At 34.3% G+C, this 24,463-nt stretch overlaps 1 protein-coding gene across 2 annotated transcripts in view; it reads right to left on the reverse strand.

Moving 5' to 3' along the window:
* Positions 1-2,500: 2,500 nt before the first annotated feature.
* Prkaa2 (protein kinase AMP-activated catalytic subunit alpha 2) overlaps positions 2,501-24,463 on the reverse strand; it is an 86,410-nt gene continuing 64,447 nt past the window's right edge. For both annotated transcript variants that reach the window (XM_076860289.2, XM_076860290.2), the window contains exons 3-9: positions 21,497-21,590; positions 20,626-20,770; positions 19,334-19,421; positions 17,077-17,301; positions 12,836-13,340; positions 10,931-11,057; positions 2,501-10,126 (exon numbers count right to left, since the gene is read on the reverse strand). In XM_076860289.2, the coding sequence (XP_076716404.1) occupies positions 9,888-10,126; positions 10,931-11,057; positions 12,836-13,340; positions 17,077-17,301; positions 19,334-19,421; positions 20,626-20,770; positions 21,497-21,590 (1,423 nt within the window). In that variant the 3' untranslated portion in view covers positions 2,501-9,887. The remainder of the gene's footprint in view (positions 10,127-10,930; positions 11,058-12,835; positions 13,341-17,076; positions 17,302-19,333; positions 19,422-20,625; positions 20,771-21,496; positions 21,591-24,463) is intronic.

The raw sequence follows: 24,463 nt of genomic DNA on the forward strand, positions 1-24,463 counted from the left end.
TGCATTTTTATCTCACCACGGGGTTTCTTCTAATTCAGTGGTTCAGCTCTTTTGGGTCTCAATTTCCCCACTAGTAAAATGGAGCTAAAACCACTCATCTATTTTATAGCACTGTTATGCTACAACATAATTTAAGTAGAAGTTAAATTATTAGAGGATAATTTAAGTAGCAATTAGGTAAATAAACAATACTCTATTAGTGTTATCATACCTGGCTTTTTCTGAATTTGAAAGATGCTGAAAACAAACACCACATTTTTAAAATTCAATTCTTAAGAGACTTGAAAGAATGGATTGGGTTTGAGAATTTCTTTTACATAGCCATAATAAATATTCAGTTTTTAAAACATTAAATGTTTTTTATAGTAGAAACCACTTGGTCTAATATAAATTTTATTGCCTAATTATTACTGATATAGTATATAGGTTTTTAGAATAATTGCTTATCTTCTATCAATACTCATATTTTGATCTCATATTATTGATCTACCAGGTTTTCAAACCTAAACACCATAATTAACACCAAGCCAATGTTATCAGTCTCCTAGAAACTAGCATAAAGCTTCAATGAAAAGACTGAGTTTATATTTTAATTTTTTATTAAAAGATAGTAAAGATAACACCATCCTGTCAGGTAAGATATCACACACAGATTCTTAACCCTAAGAGAGGCTAACACTGGCCCATTTAAAAATTGTCAGTTAGCTCACCATCCATAATTGTGACAAATACCTGAAATAATCAACTTTAAAAAAAAAAAAAAAGTTTACCTTAGCTCATCGATTAGAGGTTTCAATATCCATGGTCGCTTGGCCACACTATTCTTGGGCCTGTGGTGATACAGTCCATTATGGGAGCACAAAGCAGAAGCAGCAGCTACCCACCTCACGGGACCCAGAAGCAAATAGGTTAGAAGGGAGGAAAAGGATTAGGGCCCCAATACCCCCTTCAAGGGCATACCCCTATGACCTAACTTCCTTTCATGAGGCCCCACCTACTAAAGGTTCTAAAGCCTCCCAATAGCACCGTTGGCTGGGGACCAACCAAGCCTTTGGGAATCATTCAAGATCCAAACTATAACATGTAGGCTGGACCTCTAGCAACCTTACTATACGCCAGCAAAAATCTTTCCTTAGCACCTCCATGAAAACCCTGGTCTTCCAAGACGAGAATAGCGTCCTTGTTAACCAGGCCCTTTCCTGCACATATTCAGAATGTCTTTTGGGATGGATATATTATGCATGTGTGTGTGTGTGTGTGTGTTGTTTGTATGCAGGAACATAAATAGAGGAAAAAAAACGAGTATAAACCTCTGGATGTTTCTTTAAACTTCCTGTACTCTTCAAATTTCCAACAATAAGCATCCCTTACCTTTGCAATTTAGGAAATAAAGGAAAAAAAAAAACTTTACTCTAAAAAAATACATTTTTTCTTTAAAATGTAGGAAAAGTAAAATCTTTATTTATCCAGACTTTGATGTTTACATTTTTTTTAGTGAGGACTATAGTAGTGTTTTTCAAAAAGTTGCTCTTACATAACAATAATATGAAATGTGACAACAGTACATATAAAGTCACATTTAGATTGTTTACTTTCTATTCTCAGAAGGATTTTCTATAAAATTCTATTCCTAGTTTGAAGGTCTTTTCTCCCTATTCTATGGCTATGCTGAGCAGAATTTTGGCCTCTGTAATCTTTACCCTCTTGTGTTATGTATGTAAATACTTGATGTGACTTTGTAAAGGGGGGTTTGTAACAGAATCAAACTTGCTAACCAGTGGTCCTTAAAATAAAAAGATATTTACATTATCCAAGTAGACCCAATTTCATCACATGGGACCTTAAACTGGAAGTGGAAGACAGAAGAATCTGTCAGCCAGTCAGAAAAGTGGTATGAGAAGAAGAGGAAATCCCAAGCATGAATCCCATCGCTGCCATTAAAGATGAAGGGAGCCATCCGTTGACCAGGGAATGCCAGTGGCCTCTAGAAGCTGTGAAGTCAATAGCCAGTCAATAGCCAGAAAGGGAGCAGAGACCTCAGTCCTAGCAACATGGAATTAAATTCTGCTAACAACCTGGATGAACCTGGAAGCAGATTCTCTCCTACAGCCTAGCCCTTATTATTATTTTGGTTTTCAGCCTGTGCAAAAACCCAGCTAAGCCCACTAGATGTCTCTGTAAGAAAATAAATTTGTGTTACTTAAGTAGTTAAGATATTTGTGTTAAGTCCTTTAGAAAAAACCAGTTAAGTCCACTGGACTATGGAATTCTAAGATAATAAATCTATGTTAAATCCTTAAATTTGTAGTAACTTTTTACAGCAGAAATAGAAAACTATCCAAATAGCTATGGTTTAAAAAAAAAAAAGTGTACACAAAGACAAAATGAACAAAGATGGTGTGAAATCTGATGAGTCATAAACAATCTTTCTCTAAATTAGCTTATTCAGTATTAGCTGAAATGCAGAATATTAGCTTAATGACTGAACAGAAACAAAAACAATTTTCAAATTAACCGTGACTTTAATTTGATTTTGTGGAAAAAGCTTATAAGCAATTAGGCTGCTTTTCCTTGTGTTTGTTGCCTATGAGTTGGTTCTACCAAGAGAACCTGTATCTATGAAATGCAGTGTAATTCAAGACATCTTTTCACATGGTTACTGGAAAACAAAACCTTCTCACAGATCATATAACTCTCACAAAAAAATATTTAGCAAACAAAACTGAAATTTGAATATGCCATTATTAAAATACAAAAGCACTGGAAATCTAGTATTGGTTTTCCCTCTGAAACCAGTGGTCCCAATTTCAATAGTTTAAATTTTTTTTGAATAGAGATGTAGTCCAGTGCTCCACTGGGTTAAGGTATCAGCCTACAGATTTAGTTTCCTAAGATGGGCTGAGAAAGAAAGAACACATGATGCTCTTAAAGAAAAAAAAAAAAGGAACAATTACTATCCAATGGTACATAATATTATGATTGTCATAGACATAAATAACCTAAAAGCTATCAACTTTCAGTTTTATTTGCTGTACTCAAAATTCACTATATAACATTTTAGCATACATGATAAAGAACACAACCATTCTTCTTAACAGTATCAAGGTACTACCCTTTGAGTTTACAGTTCTATAATAACTTCACATTAAATACTCAAAACATTGTACAACATAGATTTTGTGAACAGTCTTAACAGAATGCTGTATTTTGATACATTAAGGCAGCTTCAGCTGACATTAAGAAGTTCCGAATATTATTTGTTGAAACAATAAACAAGTTTGATATCTAAATATCTGATGTTTCCAAGAAACTTTAAATGTCTCAAAATAAGAACACCATAATTTGTGAAACTGTGGTCTGAAACATTCTTAGCACTATGTTCTTACCACATAAAACTTACCTAAAAACCAGGATACTCATCAGTATCAAAGGTATCTATAAAAAGAAGGGATTTACATTAAATACGGGGATATAAACCTCGCGTTTAAACAAGGACCTTGAAACGATTTCTCACACACATCTGTGAGGTAGGTTATCATCCATATTTTGTACAAGAGAAGAGTAAGTGAGGTCATGCAACTTGTGCTGCTATAGCAGCCAAAAGGAGAATCAGATTCCAATTAGATTTTGTCCTTAGCTCTGTATTCTTTCTTTCCTATACAAACTTGCAAAATACAAAGACTACTTAACTTTGCATTCGTTTTTAAAAACATGAGAAGGCAGCCAAATATTTACTAAAGTGACTTTAAAAAGTGAAACAACATTAAAAAAAAAAGAAACAGAAAATACACTTAGTGAATAACTTCTGATAGTGTGAGGTTTGGCCAAACAAACTTGAAAACAGACAGGCAGAACTAAGTAAGATTGTCTGTGGAGGCTAGATCTAATCGGAAATGAGAGGGATCAGAGAAAAAGAAATTACAGTTCAAACAACTTTACTATTACTGTTTCTGTAACATGAGAGAGAAGGCACAATTTAGTGTTTGTTTTTATAACAGATGTTTCTCTTTCCCATTTTAGGAAAATGTCATCTATTTAGAAAAGTGGCCTTTTTTGGGTAACAAAACATACTTAAAAGGGAATTTTAACTGTGAAAATTAGATTAGCAGAAAAAAATTAACCATGCAATTCTTGCCTAGAATATTTTTGTTCCTCCTTGAAATTTTAAATTAACTCAAAGTAGCAAACCTTGAATTAAAAAAGAAAACACTATATAAAGCTTGTCAAAACTCTATGTACAAGTTCAAAAATTTTTCACGCCAGGATATTCCAAATACTTAATACTTTTTTCCTGGAAGGAGTGCTCTATTCTAGGATTTCCTTAATTGCACTTTAAATATAATTGAAATTTACCTACCCTGCTTGTTCAAATAATCATGAATAACTTTCATAAAATCTAAACTGTTTTAGATATAAACTATAGTTACCAAAAGTTCCATACACAATCAAGGCTGCAGACTGGCCTTGCTGTGCAAGGCTGGCAGTAAACATTAACATTGGCTTGCGAAATTAATACAGCACCACAGTCTGATAACTTCTAGACCTAATCTGATTCTTATCAGGTTATGGCTGAAGAAGTTTAATTAAAACTTACTCCAGTCTAGACTGTGGGTCCTGGTCTTTGTTCTGTTACTATTCAGTGGCATCAAATGCATCACACATACATGTGGGAAAGACTAGTAAGGATGCCAGCAACTTGTCTAGTTAGGTTTACATACATTTTAAAGCTCATCAAACTCAAGTTCAAAGTTTTAAAAGGTTTGGGAGAATATCAAGCCAATTACAATTAGGTAATTTCTGTTCATGAATATCATCTAATATGCATAAAACATGAAAAATTACTATCCTCTATGTGAAATTTAGAGAAGGCTAATTCAGGAAATAGTCAAAACTGATGTTAAATTAGAAATGGACTAAGGCTAGTTTTTGTTTCTCTTTTTTTTCTTTTCAGAGATTGTGCTATCAGAATCACATAAATAAAATTATATGAAGAATATGTCACAAAGTTTCTTCAGTAACTTTTTAAGCACCCTCAACTTAGAAGTTCCTATAAAAATCGATATGCTAATCATAAATAGTTCAAAAAATTATACCTAGTTGGTATAATCAATATAATTAGGAAACATTTAGTTAATCCTACTTTATGTCAGTCTAAGAATGGAAAGCAATACATTTGTGTTTATTTTTATTTTTTGACTACTCAGATGTTTCATTAATTCAACTGTTCTGCCCAGAGGAAAAATGGTATAGTCTGATCACCACTGAATACTCGTATGGCCTTACAGGCTTATGAAGAGCTCTCTAGCCCCGCTTCCTCATCTGGAGAGTGGTAACATAATACACTTTTTCTGGTTACTTCACAAAATTACTGTAATAGTTAACAAATAGGGAGGGTCCCTTCATCTAAAACTTACTATAGAAATGTATGAAATACTTCCATCTCTACGAATTAGTAATCTTTTGCTTTATGCCAAGTAGACATGATATTTAACCTGTCTGGTTTTCTGAATGATTTTTACTATTTGTATATGAGAGGGCAGCTGAATTTAGAAAAAATATTCAAGTATATACCATCAAAATGCCTCATCAAACCAAAATTGAACTTTCAAACTAGTACAAAACTCTAAATATATAAAAAAGTGAACACCAATGCAAATCATACGAAAAGTAGAAAAAGCAGACTTTTAAAGCTCCAAAATACCCTAAAGGTCTTTCTCCTCTATCCCTCCCATTTGGGGGGTCATAAAAATGAGGTCCAGTGCAGGATGCAACTTACCAATAGATTGCACATATCCCTCATGCAGAGTTTTTAACAGTCTCTGAGAACTGCTATTAAATAACATGCCTTTTTTATTTTAAAGTCACTGGATGACAGGAGGACCAGGCAAAAATGTCAGATGCCTGAAAAGGTATCTTTAAAAACAAAAACAAAAAAGACAAAACTGTGAATGTGTCTAGAATTTAAATACTGGGATTTCATAGATATTAATGAGATTTAAATTATTAACCAGTGAATGGACAAAAATATAGTGTCTGTGGTAGGCATCTTCTAGGCTTCTACATCGTATAAATAGGTGTGGTGCTTACATTAACTCAGTATACTGCACATTAGCAGAAGCAACAGATAAAGTAGTCCAAAAATTTGTAATGGTTATGATTACTTTCTAAATTATGTCTCATTTAATTCTAAAAATGGGTATTCCCTGAGTACAAATTGGCTAGGGAATAAGAGAAAGCAAAACCAGAATTATGTAACCATTCTTGAAAACCTATTTGCAGAAAATGGAGAATTGTCTGTGCTATAAATAGCTAAAAACTATTATTTCTGATTAATTTCGGTACTAGTCTCTTTATAGATGACTAGTACCAAAGAATGCAAACACTAGAGACTACAAAGTGTCTCTTAAAAGATCAAAACAAACACCCAACATGTAAATGTTTTGCCTCCCTCCCTCCACAAATATTCAGTTTGAGACAGTAACTGTTTTTTACACTGAAGACAATAGGAATTAGCTTTAAAAACAAGCATCCTAAATAAAAGTATTCAGAAAATATTCACTGACTAAACATTTGAAAGAATTAATGATACTGACTCATTGCCCACAGAGTCAAAAGCATGAATCAGTGGCCTTAAGTCTTTTACATGAGTAATCTTATTTAAGGTTTTTCAGTCATCTATTATTAGAAAATCAACACGCTACAAAACAAGTTGTAGCCATAAAAATTCTTAGTCCACAATTCACTCAAGATGAACATGTCTGCAAGTTTTAAAAAAAATGATTTTCATTTTGAATGAGGATAACTCATTCTCCTGGATAACTGGTAAGGGGAAAAGAAGTGCTATCAATTTCATTCTTAACTATCCTGATTATGGCAACCTGGGACAATAATTTTCCTGAAAAAGTATTTCCCAAATTTTCCTTTCCTTATGGAATAAATTTTTAAAGTAGCAAGTTAATTTGGGCAAAGCAGGGTTAAACCAAACTATATTATATTTTTTTCCTTTTTTCATAGAAGGAAAAGACTTCAATGCTCATATCCCATTGTCATCCTAATGGAAGGAGGTGCATGCAGTATTCTCCAAACTTACCCCACAGAATCTCTTATTCTTTGGGAAATGTTATAGAACCACATGGAGTCCATTTCCATGGCATAGTCTAGGCCTTCCTATAATCTAAAAATAGAAGTTCTCCCCAGGATCTTAACCAGAGGAAACTTCTCTTAGCCCAGGCCCACATACCACATCCACAGTTAACCAGTTTACAAGACTGAGATAGGAATTGAGGATTAGCAACAGATTCTTTCCTTCTCTGTGCCCATGACCAACAAAAAGCCTATGACAACATTCTACTCCCTTTCATTCAGTGTCCTGAAATCTCTCTGAAAATCAATTTATTATAACACCTAGATTCACAGAATATTTGTTTTTAAAACTGGGCAGAAAAGAACCAAAACTATGATCCTCAGATTCCCCCTAAAATTCAACTATCCTTGTGGATTTTCATAAATACTGGCAAGAATGAGAAAACAGTAAATAAATTTTAACTCTCAAAGAAAATTCTCATCATCCATATAAGGTAATTTTGATATGAAAAAAGTATCTTACGTCTGATTGTATTAAAGAAGCAACAGTGCCACTAGATTCCTTCCTATGTTTTTTTACTCATAAAATTGTTGTTTAATTAGGCAAATATTATAAAGTGGACTTGCTTTTCCCAACAGAGGCACATGTACATTGGGAGAAGTCAAAATTACGCCATACTGATAATGCACATCACACTTAAATAGCAGGACTACTTATCCCCACAACTAATAAAAAAATTACCCTTTGGCGCCACAAGATGGCAGTCTTTCAAAGGTTTAGACCTTAAGCTATCTCAAACTGCAAGCCTATGGTCTTTCCCAAATCAGTGAACAAGGATTCCATATAAAGAAGTTGGACTTGCAAGTTATTTAACACCATTTTTAAAAAAAATCTACAAAAAAGTTTTTGATGTGACGCCCCTGAAATTCATGACTCAAAAGGTTAAAGAAACAGACATACTTGAGAAACTTGATCTAGCATTCTCATTTGCTTCTTGATAGAAAACATTATTTTGGCAAAGAGAAACCTGTCAAAGCAATGTCATTTTTTTTGTTTTCAAGAGCTCAATATTTTTAGGGCATGTCAGGCAAAATGAGATTGTTAATTACAACATAAATAGAATAAATGAATAAATACAAAATTAGATAAATTACGCATTCTGCTGTCATATATAACAAATTAGAATAAAAAATAAAAAAATACCTTTACTAAAACAAAATATTATCAATGTCCTAGTATCTATCCTGCTATATATTGTTTTTCCTTTAATCTTAAAAAAATTTTGCAAAGCAAAACAAACAAAATCTGGTTTTCGATTAAAAGAACTGTTATGTGAATACATATATGTAATATATGTAAACAACACATATATTTTCTCAGGAAAGACTACTTAAGCTTTCCCTGCCACATCAGGTTCAACAGTGAAGGTCATAGCCTATTAAACTTTGGAAGCACACAAAAGCCCTTAGGGCTAGAATAGTGTTTTTGAACTGAATGGCTAGCAATCAAGAAAGGGAACCAAAAAAGATTCAGCTGAATCAATCAGCCACTGAAGATGAAAAAATGAACAAAGATAATGGTTATTGGGGAAGGTGGAGGAAGGTGGTACCATCAATAACAAACTTTAACTCCAAGTGAAGATTTAGTGCCATGAGATGCAATAGGACTCTAACCTTTTACTCCCACTCACCCAACCCTGTCCCCAACACACAAAATAAAAGATCAGAATTCTTTTTTAAGGGATTGCTGATATTCTGCTTTGCTTCATTTAACTGTCTACTGTTTTATTGTTCTTGATTAAATGCAAAAATAAATAGATAAAAAGAATTTGAGAAAGGTAGGCCTTGAGCACATATTTTAAAATTACATAAATTTATGGAAAAGACTAATTATTTCAAGTCCAGATATCCCAATGCTAAGCTGAACCTTGAAGGCTCTTAAGATAAACATTATCATTCAGGGAAATCTCAAAGATAAAGCCCTGAGATAGTCAAAACTGTTTTTAAGGAACCTGGAAATTATGAGTACCTTTTAGAGACCACAGACCTTCTGGTGAGTACTAAGCAGTATTTGCAAAAACTGTTTGAAGAACTTGGTTTCTGGAATTTTCAGAGCAGGCTTTTAAGATTCCAACCTGTAAATAATTTTTGGGTTTTTTTGTTACTGGGATTGAACCCAGGGGCACTTAACCACTGAGGCATAACCCTACTCTTTTTTAACACAGGGTCTTGCAAATTTGCTTAGTGCCTTACTAAATTACAAGGGCTGGCTTTGAATCTGTGATCCTCCTGCCTCAGTGTCCCAAGCTGCTGGGAATATAGATGTGTACCACTGCACCCAGCTAATATCTTACCAATGGCTGTTTAATTTTTTAATAATTTTGTGAAGAAAACTGAGACCATAAACAGCTCAAAGCTGTGAAATTTAGGAAGTAAAATGGATTTATCTATGTTAGTGAAGCCAGATGCTGTTGCAAACCACTCTTAGATTAGACAGTTCATCAGTGAGGTGTGTTCATCTTATGAAGTGAATTCACAACTACAAATTAACAATCTTCATCAACATTCACCCATTCACAATACTGTCTATGTGAATTTAACATAGGTACAATAGAATTACAGAGTTCTAAAAGTAATGGTCAGACTTCTTTGTTTTCAGTAATTTCTATGGCATTGCAAATCCCCTGTAAATATTCATGTTTTTCAATCAATATTGCAAAGTGTGATATCCAGAAGATAATAATTTAAAGAATGTATCTGATTTTCACAGTGTAGTAACAGAAAGATAAAAATCAGGGAGATCATCAACGGGCTAAAGTAGTGATCAGACTGGCACACATTTCAAAAAAATCCATGGTGTGACTGCCCAGGCGAGGGGAAACTGAAGACAATGTGCTTCCGGTCAAAGAGCCAGTGAGAGAGCCAGAAAGTGAATGGCTTTCTACAGTCGTAGAATCAAAGCTGGATCTTGGTCTGTGTAAGCCAGCAGCAGAACAGGAACGCTGAGGTGTTGAGGAACCAGATCTCTGCTCCACCACCTCATCTGAAACGGATCAAAGAAAAGCAATTGATATGAGAGGTCTATTTGCCTGAGTCCTTCCTATAAAGTTGTTATATTCAGAATAGTAAGTAAACCCCTCTGAACAAGGGCAACTTAGAAATGAATGTTATAAGTCAGGCAAGGTGGTACACGCCTATAATCGAAGCAACTCAGGAGACTAGGGCAAAAGGATGGCAAGTTTGATGCCAGCCTCAGCAACTTAGTGAGACCGTCTCAAAATAAAAAATAAAAATGGTTGAGGATATAGCTAAGTGGTAAAGCACCAAGAGTTCAATTCCTAGCATAAAAAAAAGAAAGAAAGAAAGAAAGAAAGAAAGAAAGAAAGAAAACGAAAACAAAAAAAGAAAAAGAAAAAGAAAAGAAAGAAAAAAAAATGAATGTCATATTTCGGTGTGTTAGGAACAGAGAAAGTAATACCTTTTTCCTCCCACAACGAAAACATACATCACTAATCACAACACTTCACCATTCAAACATGGCCTCTAAATCCTCAACAGAGTGCCCAGCATTAACACTGAAATGAAATTGATGTCTCTACCCATGAAGAAAATATTTCATTAGCAATATGTTTTCTTCTAGCACATTAACAAAAAATAAATAAATAATAATATAAATATAGGTATATATATATATATTAAATATATATCTCCTCTCACATTTTGGTTGACTCTAGACTACTTAAAATCTAGTAAATGACTACTCACCATGTCTTAGAGATGATTTTTAACACCTGGCCAACTAGTGCCAAGTTTGATTTCTGAGCTCATGGCTACATAGTCTCCTTACCATCAATGCTTTTAAAATCCAAAAGATAGCTCCTATTATCAACCAGGTAAAGCTGTAAGCTCATTTTCACATAATTGCCAGTCACTGGATTTTTTCTTCTTACACGAAGATGGTATGCATTCACTACCTAAAACAGGAAACCAGTAAAAATAACAAAAAAAAAGTTCTTATTGAAAATAACAATAATGGCAAGAATGAAAAAAAAATGTCAAAAACAAATAATTGATGGGGTTGGATAAGAAAGAAGTTACTGAATAATATATTTTTTTAACATTATCGGAGTTTAGTATTTATTTAATTCACACTAACAGCAGCATTTACATTTAGCAATTACAACTTAAAGAAAACTCAGATTATATAGTTCAGCTTACACATCCATTCTGAAGCATCAATCATTATCTTGGTTACCCAGCCTCTGCTTCAATACTTTTACTGATGAATATGGAGCCAAAGGAATAAAGGGGAGCTAACATGTTAATGGCTTACATTAGGTTCTGTCACAAAATTCAGGATCACAATAATGCTGCAAAGAAGATACTGTTTGCTTTTTAAAGATAAGAAAACTGTAGCTCAGATACAGAAGATTCTGGGTTTAAAAATATCTAGCATATGAGTTTCAAAATTTTTTCAACAAGAAATTTTAAAGACATTTATGCTGGGTGTGGTGGCACATGCCTAAAATCCCAGCAGCTTAGGAGGTTTAGGCAGGAGGATGGCAAGTTCAAAGCCAGCCTCAGCAACTGAGTGAGAGCCTGTCTCTAAATAAAAAATTAAAAAGGGCTGGGAATGTGCCTAAACATTCTAACTAAAAATGTGGTTAAACATGCCTTGGTTCAATCCCTAATACCAAAGAAAAAAAGAAGTTTTAAAGACATTAGCATCTTGTTTAACTAAATAAACTGCTTCAGAAAAAGGACATTTATGTTTAGTCTTAAGAAATATTATTTCATTTATTCAAGTACAAATAATGAAATGAAAGTAACTGATTTATTCAAGCATGTTAAATGAGTATTTACATCATTAATTTGAATGCTTTTCTTCTTCCTTTAAAAAAAAGGTTCAAAGTTCTCAAGAAAAGAACAAGAGTGAAAGGAATATCTAAAATGAAAAGTACTTTTTTTTTTTCTTGGTACTAAGGATTAAACCCTGAGGTGCTTAACCATACCCCCAGTCCCTTTTAAAATTTATTTAGAGATAAGGTCTCACTGAGTTGCTTAGGCTGCCTCTGAACTTTTGATCCTCCTGCCTCAACCTCCTGAGCTGCTGGGATTACAGGCCCCTCACATATATTCCAATAGATTTGAAATGAAATAAAGCACTAATTTTAAAAGAAATAAAACTGGGTGATAGTAAGAAAAATATGCCATAACTGAGTATTAAAAGAACCAAATAAGAGAGTTTCTCAACTAGAAGAAAAGTAATTGTTGCTGAATAAATGTATCCTGATGGCATGATTAACACTGTTAGCTGTCACTGCCACTCACCTCCACCACTCTTAAAACAAACAAACAAAAAAAGATAAGAAAAAAGTCAAGTCTTCCTAAAACAAAAGAGAAAAAAGTGACAACATTATCTTTGAAGACTCGGGGCTTTTTGTTGCTATGAAGCATCTAAAACAGGTGGGCTATTTTTCAGATAATTTCAAGTTGATTACTTTTTGTTTGTTAGCCAAAAATGCTATTCTATAATTCAAAATACCTAAATTCCAACATCAACAGCTCTTCATTCTTATAGAAATTTGTTTTGCTTTGAATGTACATAGTGTAATACTGAGAAGAATCAAGCACAGTAAACTTATATTTAAATCAAAAATAACTTTATATGGACCTTACTACTCAGCTGCTCAGACCATTTGGTATACAGCAAGATAGCTTCTACAAATGACCTTAATGCACGATTTCCTACCTTCCATTCAAAATCCAGCTGCTTCATAGCCCGGTAAACTTCAGCCATAATGTCATATGGTTTGCTCTGGCTTCTGATTCCAAGATGCCACTTAGCTTTTTTCACAGCTAAAGACTTGGGCTTAGTCGTATTCAGTGCATCCAATGGACATCTTGCTTTGGGACTGTCTGCTATAAGAGGTGGCATTCTTTCTGGATGAGGTTTCAGGCCTGGGGGAATATGCATGGCACTATCATCCATAAAAGAACTAGTTGGAGGGCTAGAGGCGAGGTAGAACTCACTGGCTTGGTTCATTATTCTCCGATTGTCAATGATAAGATGATACGCCACTGCAAGCTGGTCTTGAGGGTCACCACTGTATAAACTGTTCATTACTTCTGATTCTGTACACTCAAATTTTTCACACACTTCTTTTACAGCCTCATCATCAATAACGTTAGCATCATAAGAGGGGTCTTCAGGAAATAAGTAATTGGGCAAATCTTGTTTAAACCATTCATGCTCTCTAGAAAGAAAAAAAAAAAAAACACCACAATACACTATTGTAAGAAAGAACATGCTTTGGCAAGTTCCAAATAACTCAGATATGGGGCAATACAATATAGACTCAAGAAAGATCCGGTCACCAGGCCCACCACTGCCACTTACTAGCTATGTAATCCTGGGCAAGCTAATTAATTCTACCTTTGAATAACTACAGTTACTCACACCTGGGAATTAGGCTGATGTTTTCTTGAAAATGATCAAAGTGACCACATTACTTTGAGGAAACAACTAGCAATATTTTTTGCCACTGATAAAATACAAGTTTTCAAGGAAAAATTGAGAATTAAGTACTAATTTATATCTTTTTCTATGAATGTGAAAGTTTTCCAATATCTAAAGATGTTCTGATGAAGTCAGTATCAACAATAATGACTTTGTGTGTGTGTGTGTGTGTGTGTGTGTGTGTGTGTGTGTGGTGCTGGAGATGGAACCCAGCTCAGTTTAACATGCTAAATATTGATAGATATACACTATATTTTTTAAGAAATCAACTTCTTTGAGGTCCTTAATAATTTTTAGGAATGGAAAGAGATATTAAAACTAAATAGTTTGAGAACCACTCTCCTAAATCTTATTTTTTCACACTTCTGGGCCTTTGCACCTGGCATTAGTATTGCCCTCCTAGGTTATCACATCCTTTTCACCTAACACACCCTCAAGACTGTTTAAGCACTGCTACATATTAGAACTGGGTACCCCTTAGGTTAAAATCAGATCAATATACATTTTGATTGAATGTTTTCTATTTCACTGATTATTTATGAACATTTACTGAGGACAAACTATAAACAAGAAGACACATTCCTCCTGGCAGGTTGTATGCTAGCTGATACATATTAAACAAGTATTCATAAGAATAAATATAGAGTTACAAATACATACAAGTATGTAAATCCTGTGATCAAGATTGAGGGTGGAAAAGCAGAGAACAAAATGAGAGCATATAATTCAGAATGGGAGGCAGAGATAAAGGAAGCTGCTCTCTGAGTAACATTTAAGCAAACACCAGAATGATCAGAAGTCAACTAAACAAAGAATTGGGAGGCAGGTATTCCCAGAGAAGAAACAGTCTACACAAAGACCTTGAGACAAGAAAGCGGTCTAACATGCTCCAGGAACCGAACTAGCCCAATATCATGAGAACATAGTGATGGGATGGAGCAGTAAAAGAAATCAGGCATTCTTGAGAGTTGTAGAAAAAGTTGCCAAAAATTAACATTTTCATAATTCTGAAAATTGCAGAATTTCATAATTCTGCACAATATGAGAAGTCTTTATTCAAGAAAAATGGCTGAACCTCAGCAAGAAAAGTGTGACATATGGCTTTTTAAGATGCCCTATCTTCATCTCCTTTCTCTAGCTACATAGTAGATTTAAAAACCAAGAGTCTACAATCACATAGCTGAGAAAACCAACAGTGTAAAAACCAGAGGATTAGATAGACAGAAGAGCAAAGCAGGTTCAGAACTCTTCAAAGTCCTACCCCATGAGAACTGTCATTATATTACACAGCTAGCAATTCCCTGGAAACCTCCACTGATAGGCCTTGCTTTATTTGACAGGAATCAGAGCTCACTCACTGCAAACAACCTTCTCCCAGGGCATTCATCAAAAACAGTCAACAGCAACTGTTTAATATCCCATCTGTCTGAAGCAGCAATAAAAGATGCATAACCAAGAAGCTGACCCAAAAACTTAAGAAGGAAAATCTTCCAAAGGGGTCTTTGAAAAACTTTCATATGTTCCTGGGATTTAAGGTTGCCAGGAACACATATGCAGGGGTGTGCGCATGCCCAAGAAAGAACTGAGAAGGCTCTAATTTCTCATCACTGGCCAACTTTGATGCTCTGCAAAGTAGATGACGGCTAAGATAAAGTGATAAACAACTGCCTGTCAGAGCACTGAAGATACACAGATAATTTCTCATCAAGGCTAAGGCTAGGGGACTTATTATTATTATTTTTTTAATTTTTTATTTATATTTGACAGCGGAATGCATTACAATTCTTATTACAGGATTCTTATTATATCACCAGTTTTTTGTTGTTGTTGTTGTTTTCTTTTTTTTTAAGATGGGGTTTCATCATATTGTCCTGGTTGGTCTTAAACTCATGAGCACAAGTGAACGTCCAACATTAGCTTCCTAAGTAGCTGGGTGTGCCACCAAACCCAGCACAGATCACAGCATTTTAAGAAATCTGTCTAATCATTAGCTGACCATTTAGCTAACAAAGATAGACTTCAGCAACCATACATGACAAAGAATACAGATTTTAAGAAATTAGGCCAAGAAAAGTGGCGCACACCTGTAATCCCGACAGTTTGGGAGGCTGAGGCAGGAAGATCATGAGCTCAAAGCCAGCCTCAGTAACTTAGTGAGGCCCTAAGCAACTCAGTGAGACCCTGTCTCTAACAAAATACAAAAAGGGGCAGGGATTGTGGCTCAGTAGGAATTGAGCCCCTGGGTTCAATTCCTAGTACCAAAAAAAGAAAAAATAAATTAGTTTAGGAAATCACTAAACAAATAAGAGCAGTGACAACGACAGCACAGAACAATTATGATAAAACTCTAGAAACAAAACCATAAAAACTAAAAACATGACCATACAAAATATGTATGTGAATGTTCAAGGCAGTGTCAGACATAAAAAGCAAAAGGTGGAAACAACTCAACTGTCCATCAAATGATGAATAAACAAACTGAATATGGATCAAGGAAAAAAGGAATGAAGTACTGATACACGCTACACAATGGAAATACCTTGAAAATATTATGCTAAAACAAAGAAGTCAGACACAAAGGCCACAGAGTCTATGAATTCATTTATATGAAATGACCAGAATAGATATAAAGACAGAGAATAAACTAGTGGTTGACACAGGCTAGGAGGAAAGGGAAATGGGAAGTGACGACTAGTGGTACAGTTTCTTTTGAGAGGGATAAAAGGCTCTAGAATTAGATAATGGTAACAATACAACTTTGTGAACATACTAAAAAACCAGTGAATTATGCATTTTAAAGGAATGGATTTGTAATAAACGAATTATACCAATAAATTAATTTTTAAAAGCCAGTAGATAGAGAAAATCGAAAATTTGTATTTCAAGTTCATTAAGTTAGTCAACAGAACATAAAATCTTTGCAAAAAGGTAAGCTGCCAATTTTCAAAGCCATACCTACAGCTTTTTAATTTTAGGAGCCAATTTCTGAATTAATCCTACCAATGTAAGTAAATATATATATATATTTACTTACATACACTTAAATATATATATATTGTTATATGTTTGTAAACAAGCATGGATGAAATCTTATGTAAAAACAAAAACCCTCCAAAAAAAAAAAAAAAGGACAAGTCATCAGCAGAAGGCACTGACATATTCTGGTGCCTGTGCTATATAAAGGTCATACTCGTGGCAGCACCAGCAATTGCACTGTCCAAACTTTCTCATATATCCTTCACAGTAAACCCACTAGGTAGGGCCTTATGAAGTGTCTTGTATGCTTTGCTATTTGAGCTAAAAAGTTTTGGCATCAATGTGAAATGTTTGAAAGATAAGTGACATGATCAGGCTTGTGTAATAAGGTCAGTAAAATATTTAGAAAATAGTTAAAGTCTAATTTTATAAAGCAAGCAATTGGCTTCACTATTACTATAGAAGATGGGCAAAACAGGAACAAAAAGAATACTTACCTTATGTCTTTAATAGTTGCTCGTTTCAGGGGGTCAACCTGCAGCATGTGCATCAGCAGAGTAGCAACAGAACGATTAAGATACTCTGGAATATAAAACACACCCCCTCGGATCTTCTTAAACAATGTAGGTACGTGCTCATCATCAAATGGGAGGGTGCCACAAAGAAGAGCATACAAGATAACACCACAGCTCCAGATGTCAACTTCAGGACCTGCATACAATCTAAAATAAGATGATAATACAAACCTGAAATGCAAGAATCATTTTCTCTCTCTCTCTCTCTTTTTTTTTTTAGGATCTCACACATTCTAGGGAAGTGTTCTACTACTTGAATTACAATTTTAGTCCTTTTTCCCATTTTTATATACCTTACTTATATATTTATTTAATGCCAACTCAGTATATATTGATTTTCAAGATATTTAATGAAGTCCATGACTGCTTTGAACATTTATGTTGTTTTCCATAAGGAATAATTGGTTTGACCAATTACTATGCAAATTTGTCAAGAGGATATGATACTTTTCTTTATTTGACACAAATTCATTTAATTGTAATTTACCAATAAAAACTATAACATTTTCTACTTAATTTTTGAAGGAGACATCAAAGTATGTAACAAATTTGAAAAAGCAATACTTTGGCGTATAAGCTAATCTTTTCCCCTTATTAAAAAAAAACAAAATACATATATAATCAAAATTTTATCCCTTGCACACCTATATTGAACAATATCTGACAAATTAAAGTACCTAACCAGTACTATGTAAATTTACTGTCATATTGAGTACCTACTACCTTTCATTCTACTCACTTGCTAACTCACAGAATAAAGATCACCTGTGCTCCAGATAACCTATGTCTACAATAGACATCATTTCCATTTTTCCTCTCAGCTTTCTACATCATGAAAACTCTCCTGATAATATATTACCAATTCAATCCTGGATCTGAAGTAACAAAATAAATCTCTACAATTCTAATGAGAAGAATACAATGTTTCTATAAAAAATGATGTCGCACCACTACATTATTTACTGTATTACCCAAACTCCTTGAAACATATATAAATGTTTGTGTCCCCCAAAAGTTTATATGCTGAAATTCTAACACCCAAAATGATAGTATTAGGAAGGGGGGACTTTGGAAGGAGATTAAGCCATGAGAATGAAGTCCTTATGAACTGGATTAATGCCCTTAATAAAGAGATCACTCAGAAGATCTAGATCTCTTTTCCTTCTACCATGTGAGCTTATAGTAAAAAGACACTGTACTATAAGGAACAGACTCTAGCAGGTACACAATCTTTCAGCTCCTTGTTCTTGGACTTCACAGTCTCCAGAAGTACAAGAAATATATTTCTGTTGTTTATGAGTCACTCTGTCTATGGTAGTACTCTGTTAGAGCAGCCCAAATGGACAAAGACACTCAATATCTGCTGCTAGTGATGACATCTTTTCAGTAATTCTGTTAATTTTTAAAATCACACAACAACCACTGTAGAAAGATTTGACTTCACCACGACAATCTGTATAAACATTACATAATGTACCAATGAATGAATTACTTGCATAATTAATCTCTACTTGTATAATTTCATGAAACAATAATTTCCCTCAAAATTTCATTATTCCAAAGACAAAATACAAAACAATATTCTACAGACTTTAATTAAATATGTAAACTATTAAAGGACTGTATCTGATAAAGAATGACAAGAGGTTGCATTTAGCAAATTTTTACTCTTACTTGCCCTTTTCTGAAATAAAATACAGACATCACACTGATATTTGTTTCAGTCATTTTATTTATTTATTTATTTATTTATTTATTTTAGGGGTCAATGGTTCTTTATTTTTTATTTATTTGTATGCGGTGCTGAGAATCGAACCCAGTGCCTCACACATTCTACCAGTGAGCTACCACTACACACTGGCTACCACTGAGCCACAACCCCAGCCCTGTTTCAGTTATTTTTAATGAAAAAAAAAAAACTTTATAAATACATTTATAACAACTACTTGAAACTTAAAAATTTTTAATATAACCATCCCCCTCAATAATTAAAAAAAAATTGTTTCTACTGTGTTAAAAAATCTTATCTTGCAGGCTAGGGACTTAGCTCAGTTGGTAGAGTGCTTGCTTTGCAAGCACAGGCTATGGGTTCAATCCCAGCATCATAGAAGAAAAAAAAATCCTATCTTCCAAAGAGAATCTATTATGATTAAATGATATCAGAATGATATATTATTACCTGCCTGAGATGACTTCAGGTGCTGCATAATTTGGAGATCCACAACTAGTTCGTAGAAATTCACCATCTGACATCATGTTGGATAATCCTGAAAATAAGAGCAATGTTTACTTGTTGCTAGTTTTTTAGGTATAGAAAAAAATATAAAAACTTTCAAGTGTTTAATGTTCTATAAATTATAATTTTAATTAAAAAAATAATGAAAAGCACTTGTTAAAAGTGGAAAGAAACATTTCAGAGTGCTTACACTGACCCCCAAAAAACTAAAGATATCATGTGAATGACAGGAGTTAAACTCCTTTCTAAATAAAAATGTTGATTCACTTCACAAATAAGATTACTCTAAAGTATATTAGCATTTCTAAAAATAAAAGTATCAAAATATTATTTATCTGCTTCTATGGTTGAAAGAATAATATATAGGCTACTACTTTTTTAAACTATGCTTTTGAAAGCCATGGTTAAAAAAAAATCAGTATTTCAAAGTCAGATAGTCTTCAATTCATAAGCAGATTATTTCCTAAAGCATTTAACTGTAAAACTTTAATTCAACACAGAAAAAATAATCTATTGAACCCAAAATCTAGCTGAACTAAAAGAGTTTCATGATTTACAGAAGAAAGAGAAATAGTGAAACTAGTTTCCATGTTTATATTTAAAACAAGGCATAGAATAAAACTTAAAAAAGCAATACCAACCTTTGGCACCTTTCCATTTCTCTTTCCTTAAGATCTCTTGACCTAACCATTTTCTCAAATATTCATAGTACTATGGCATCCTTTCCAAGCATGCTTACCCCAGAACTTGTTTGGACCATAAAAATCATATTTATTTACCCTATAAAACTCCCATTTTCTCATTAAGTTGCTAGATATTACTGTAAGATCCATGCACTTCTCCTGGATCAATTCAGAGGACAATAAAACTTTTTCTAAACTGTATGCAAATTTTCATGAACCTGTTTATGGGCATTTATCAGGGAAAGTATCCATACTTTCATCATATTTTCAAACAAGTTTGGGACTCCCCTAACACAGTTATCATTTTCTTAGGAGAAAATGCAAATAAAAAGGATTTACCTTGACATATCCCTCTAACTAGTTTTCTGGAGGCTATCTGTAATTTTTAAGTGTATTTAAATGAAAAGAACAACTTAATGTGGCGACTGCAACTAATCCCCAAAATTTACAAGGCTGAAAGTGATCTCAGTTCTGTGAGAGTTGTTACTGACACAAGGATTCCTCACTGACACAGGCGGCGATGCCTCTCTGAACAAGCCTGGAATTACACACCAAAATCAGCTATCTTGGCGTTCATATGTGCATCCAATAGCACATTCTCTGGTTTCAGGTCTCGATGAACAACCATATGCCTGTGACAATAATCCACCGCCGACAGAATCTGCTGAAACAGCCGCCTAGCTTCCATCTCTTCAACCTATCAAGTATAAAAGAAACTGCATTAAAAAATCTGGGACATCTACCCAGTAGGAGTTTTAGTTTCATAATCAGTCTAAATCAAACTAAGCAGGAAATTAGATAATTCAATTCTCAACAATCAAACAAAATAAGTCAACCAAAAACTTGTCAAAGTTCAACCTATGGGCTGGGGATGTGGCTCAAGCGGTAGCGCGCTCGCCTGGCATGCGTGCGGCCCGGGTTCGATCCTCAGCACCACATACAAACAAAGATGTTGTGTCCGCCAAAAACTAAAAAAAATAAATATTAAAAATTCTCTCTGTCTCTCTCTCTCTCACCTCTCTCTTTAAAAAAAAAAAAGTTCAACCTATTATTCAACAAGTTTTGCTTTGCTGTGTGCTGTAATTTTCAATTAATATTAAATGTACACAACATTTTGGGTAGTCATCAGTAAAACAACTTATGTGAAAGTGCTAAGAAAAGAATATAACTGAAATTACAACACAATTTTACAGAACAGATTTGGGAAAACATATCAATCATTTTGGCAACTAAGTGGAATATATTTCCCAAAATGAGTATACTGGAAGGTATACTTAAAGAAAATTTGTCTAATACTCTGTTTAGTTGTACATGTTTACAGAAGCAACTCAAACTCTGAAGATATCTTTGTGGTTGGCTATGTCTCAATACTTTACTCTTCTTTAATTTAAAGGCTTAATATACTAGATAGACTATTACTCACCCTTCCATGTTTACAGATGTAATCAAATAATTCACCTCCAGACACATATTCCATTACCATAAAAAAATCTGTTGGAGTGCTGATCACCTGGTATCTATTATGTAAATGAAGAAAAGTTGAATAAAAAATGTTATTTCTAACAAACAATATATCTGTTTTTACTATAATTTCATATTCTAGTATTTTATAATATTTTAAAATGGCAGCAAATTATATAATGTTATCAGAATAATCAGCATCATAAACTCAGAGCACTACACAAGCAGTCTACTTCCTAAGGCCCGCAGAATCCCCTTCAGAGTCTCCTTGCTTGTTCACACGATCTTTGAAATCCTCCATTCCTCAACAATGGTTAGTTGAGCATTAATTTTCAGGTGAGCAAAAATCTGTTTACAGTCAACAGAGATAATGTATAATGTATTTAAACATAAACAAGAAAATACTTGGACATAGAAAAGTATATTACAGAGATACAATGAAAAAAATCAGAAAGGGAATAAAATCATCCTTTCTTCAACAAATAAAAAGTCAATGCAATAAACAGAGGAAAAGGGAACTTATTAAAAGTAATCCAAGAAACATATTGGCCAAATATATTGTCTAGACTCAAATTACTTATAAAACAATCAAGAAAGCCAGAATACTGACTGGAAGGTTAAGATTGCTAACTGCTTTCTTAGATGTGATAATAAATAATTATTTATTTAAAATTTGATACTGAACAGTTTACAGATTAAATATATAATGCTTGGAACCTGTCTCAAAATAATATGGTCTGGAGGAAGCAGATAAACAGCACACTTACTACTACAGAAGACAAATGAAGAGTTACACAAGCTCATCACTTTACTTTTGGATATGCTTAAAAATTTCCATAATAAAAAACTCAATATATAAATGTGAATGGGTGCACACATGTGTGCGTGTATATATTTCTAAGCACTCAAAATAGGGGATATAAACAATAAAGAAAATTTATTTGCAAAAGAACTAAACAGACACTTATCAAAAGAAGAAATACAACTGGTTAACAAATACATGAAAAAATGTTCAATATCTCTAGCAATCAAGGAAATACAAATCAAAACTATACTGAGATTTCATCTCACTCTAGTTAGCACTGCAATTATTAAGAATACAAATAATAATAAGTACTGGAGAGGATATGGGGGGAAGGGTATACTCCTACACTATTCGTTGTTAGTGGGACTGCAAATTAGTGCAATCACTCAGAGAAAGCATGAAGATTCCTCAAAACACTAAATTAAACCACCATATGACCCAGCTATCCCACTCCTCAGTATATATTCAAAAGCTCTAAAATCAGCAAACTATAGGGATGCAGTCACATTGATATTTATAGCAGCACAATTCACAATAGCCAAGCTATGGAACCAACTCAGATGCCCTTCAACAGATCAATGGATAAAGAAAATATGGTATACACAATGGAGTATTAGTCATAAGGAAGAATGAAATTATGTCATTTTTGGTAAACGAATGGAACTGGAGACTATCATGCTAAGTGAAATAAACCACAGACTCAGAAAGCCAAAGGTTGAATGGTTTCTCTAATATGTCAAAGCTAGTCCAAAATAAGGGGGAAAGAAAGAAGAAGGAAAGAGTGGGTGGATTTCATCAAAATAGAAGAAACATTGGTGAACTAGATGAAGGGGACTGAGGGGATAAGAAGGAGAGATAAGTGTCTAGATAAGAAAAGAACAGTGGAATAAGCCTGACCTAACATTCCTATGTAAATACAGGAATATACCACAGTGTTGTCTCACCTTATATATCTCCACAAGGCACTAAATACAAAGAAAAAGAACTAACAGTAAACAGCAGAAAGAACCAGGGTGAGGAAGGAGGAGAAGGAAAGGGGAGTACTGGGAACTGAATTGAAGCAAATTATATTTCATGCTCTTTGGTCAAAAAGAATCCTAACGTTATATATAACAAAATACACAAAAGGACACAAAAAACTAGATGAGGCAGAAAACCAAATCTGAGCATGCCACAAATATTCAAAATGAATTTGGGAGTAGGCATGAGAAAGAAGATTATATGACTGTATGACTCTACCTATGGAGAATCGCTTGGAATCGCTCAAGCCTAGTATGACACAGTCAAGTTTTTGTAAACAAATTTTTAATATTTATCTCCCCATAAAACATACCAATTCTCTGTTTAAAATAGTGGTCGTTCAAATACCTGGTTTTACCATAAGAATAAACATGCATTATTGTCTAAAAAATAATAAGACTCATGACTAATAAATAAACATACATAAACCCATCACCCAGACAAAAAGGCAGAACCCTGACAATATCCGCCCTCTAACCATACAGAGAGTTGCCTTCGGCAAGGAGATTTCTCCTCACCCAAAGAAGCCATCATCCTGAAGCCCTGCTCATCCTTACTTTGCTTTCGCTTTCTCTCTCTCTCTCTCTCTCTTAGAATTGAACCCAAGAATACTTTACCACAGAGCTACATTTCCAGAGCCCTGCCCCCCAACTATTTTATTTTTTTTAAGAGAGAGAGAGAGAGAGAGAGAGAGAGAGAGAGAGAATGAATTCTTAATATTTATTTTTTAGTTTTCGGCGGACACAACATCTTTGTTTGTATGTGGTGCTGAGGATCGAACCCGAGCCGCACGCATGCCAGGCGAGCGCACTACCGCTTGAGCTGCCGCAGTCTGGCTGGGCACAAAATAACCGAGCCACCACAAAGCCTTGTAGATTCAAACAGCAACTCTTTATTCCCGAACTCTCACCGGCACTCTACACGCACTTCCCGTGAACACACTGCCTCTACCCGGCTCCTCGCACCAATTCTCTCAGAACCCTGCGAGAACTCAACGGGAACTCCAAAGAGCGGGCGCCTGAGGCAGCAGGATGCACCCTAATCCCAGCAGGATACGCCCTAATCCTGGAGCCACCCTATTCCCAGCAGGATCCACCCTAAACC

This window comes from Callospermophilus lateralis, chromosome 7 (genome assembly GCF_048772815.1).
Source record: "Callospermophilus lateralis isolate mCalLat2 chromosome 7, mCalLat2.hap1, whole genome shotgun sequence".
Classification (NCBI taxonomy): Eukaryota; Metazoa; Chordata; class Mammalia; order Rodentia; family Sciuridae; genus Callospermophilus; species Callospermophilus lateralis.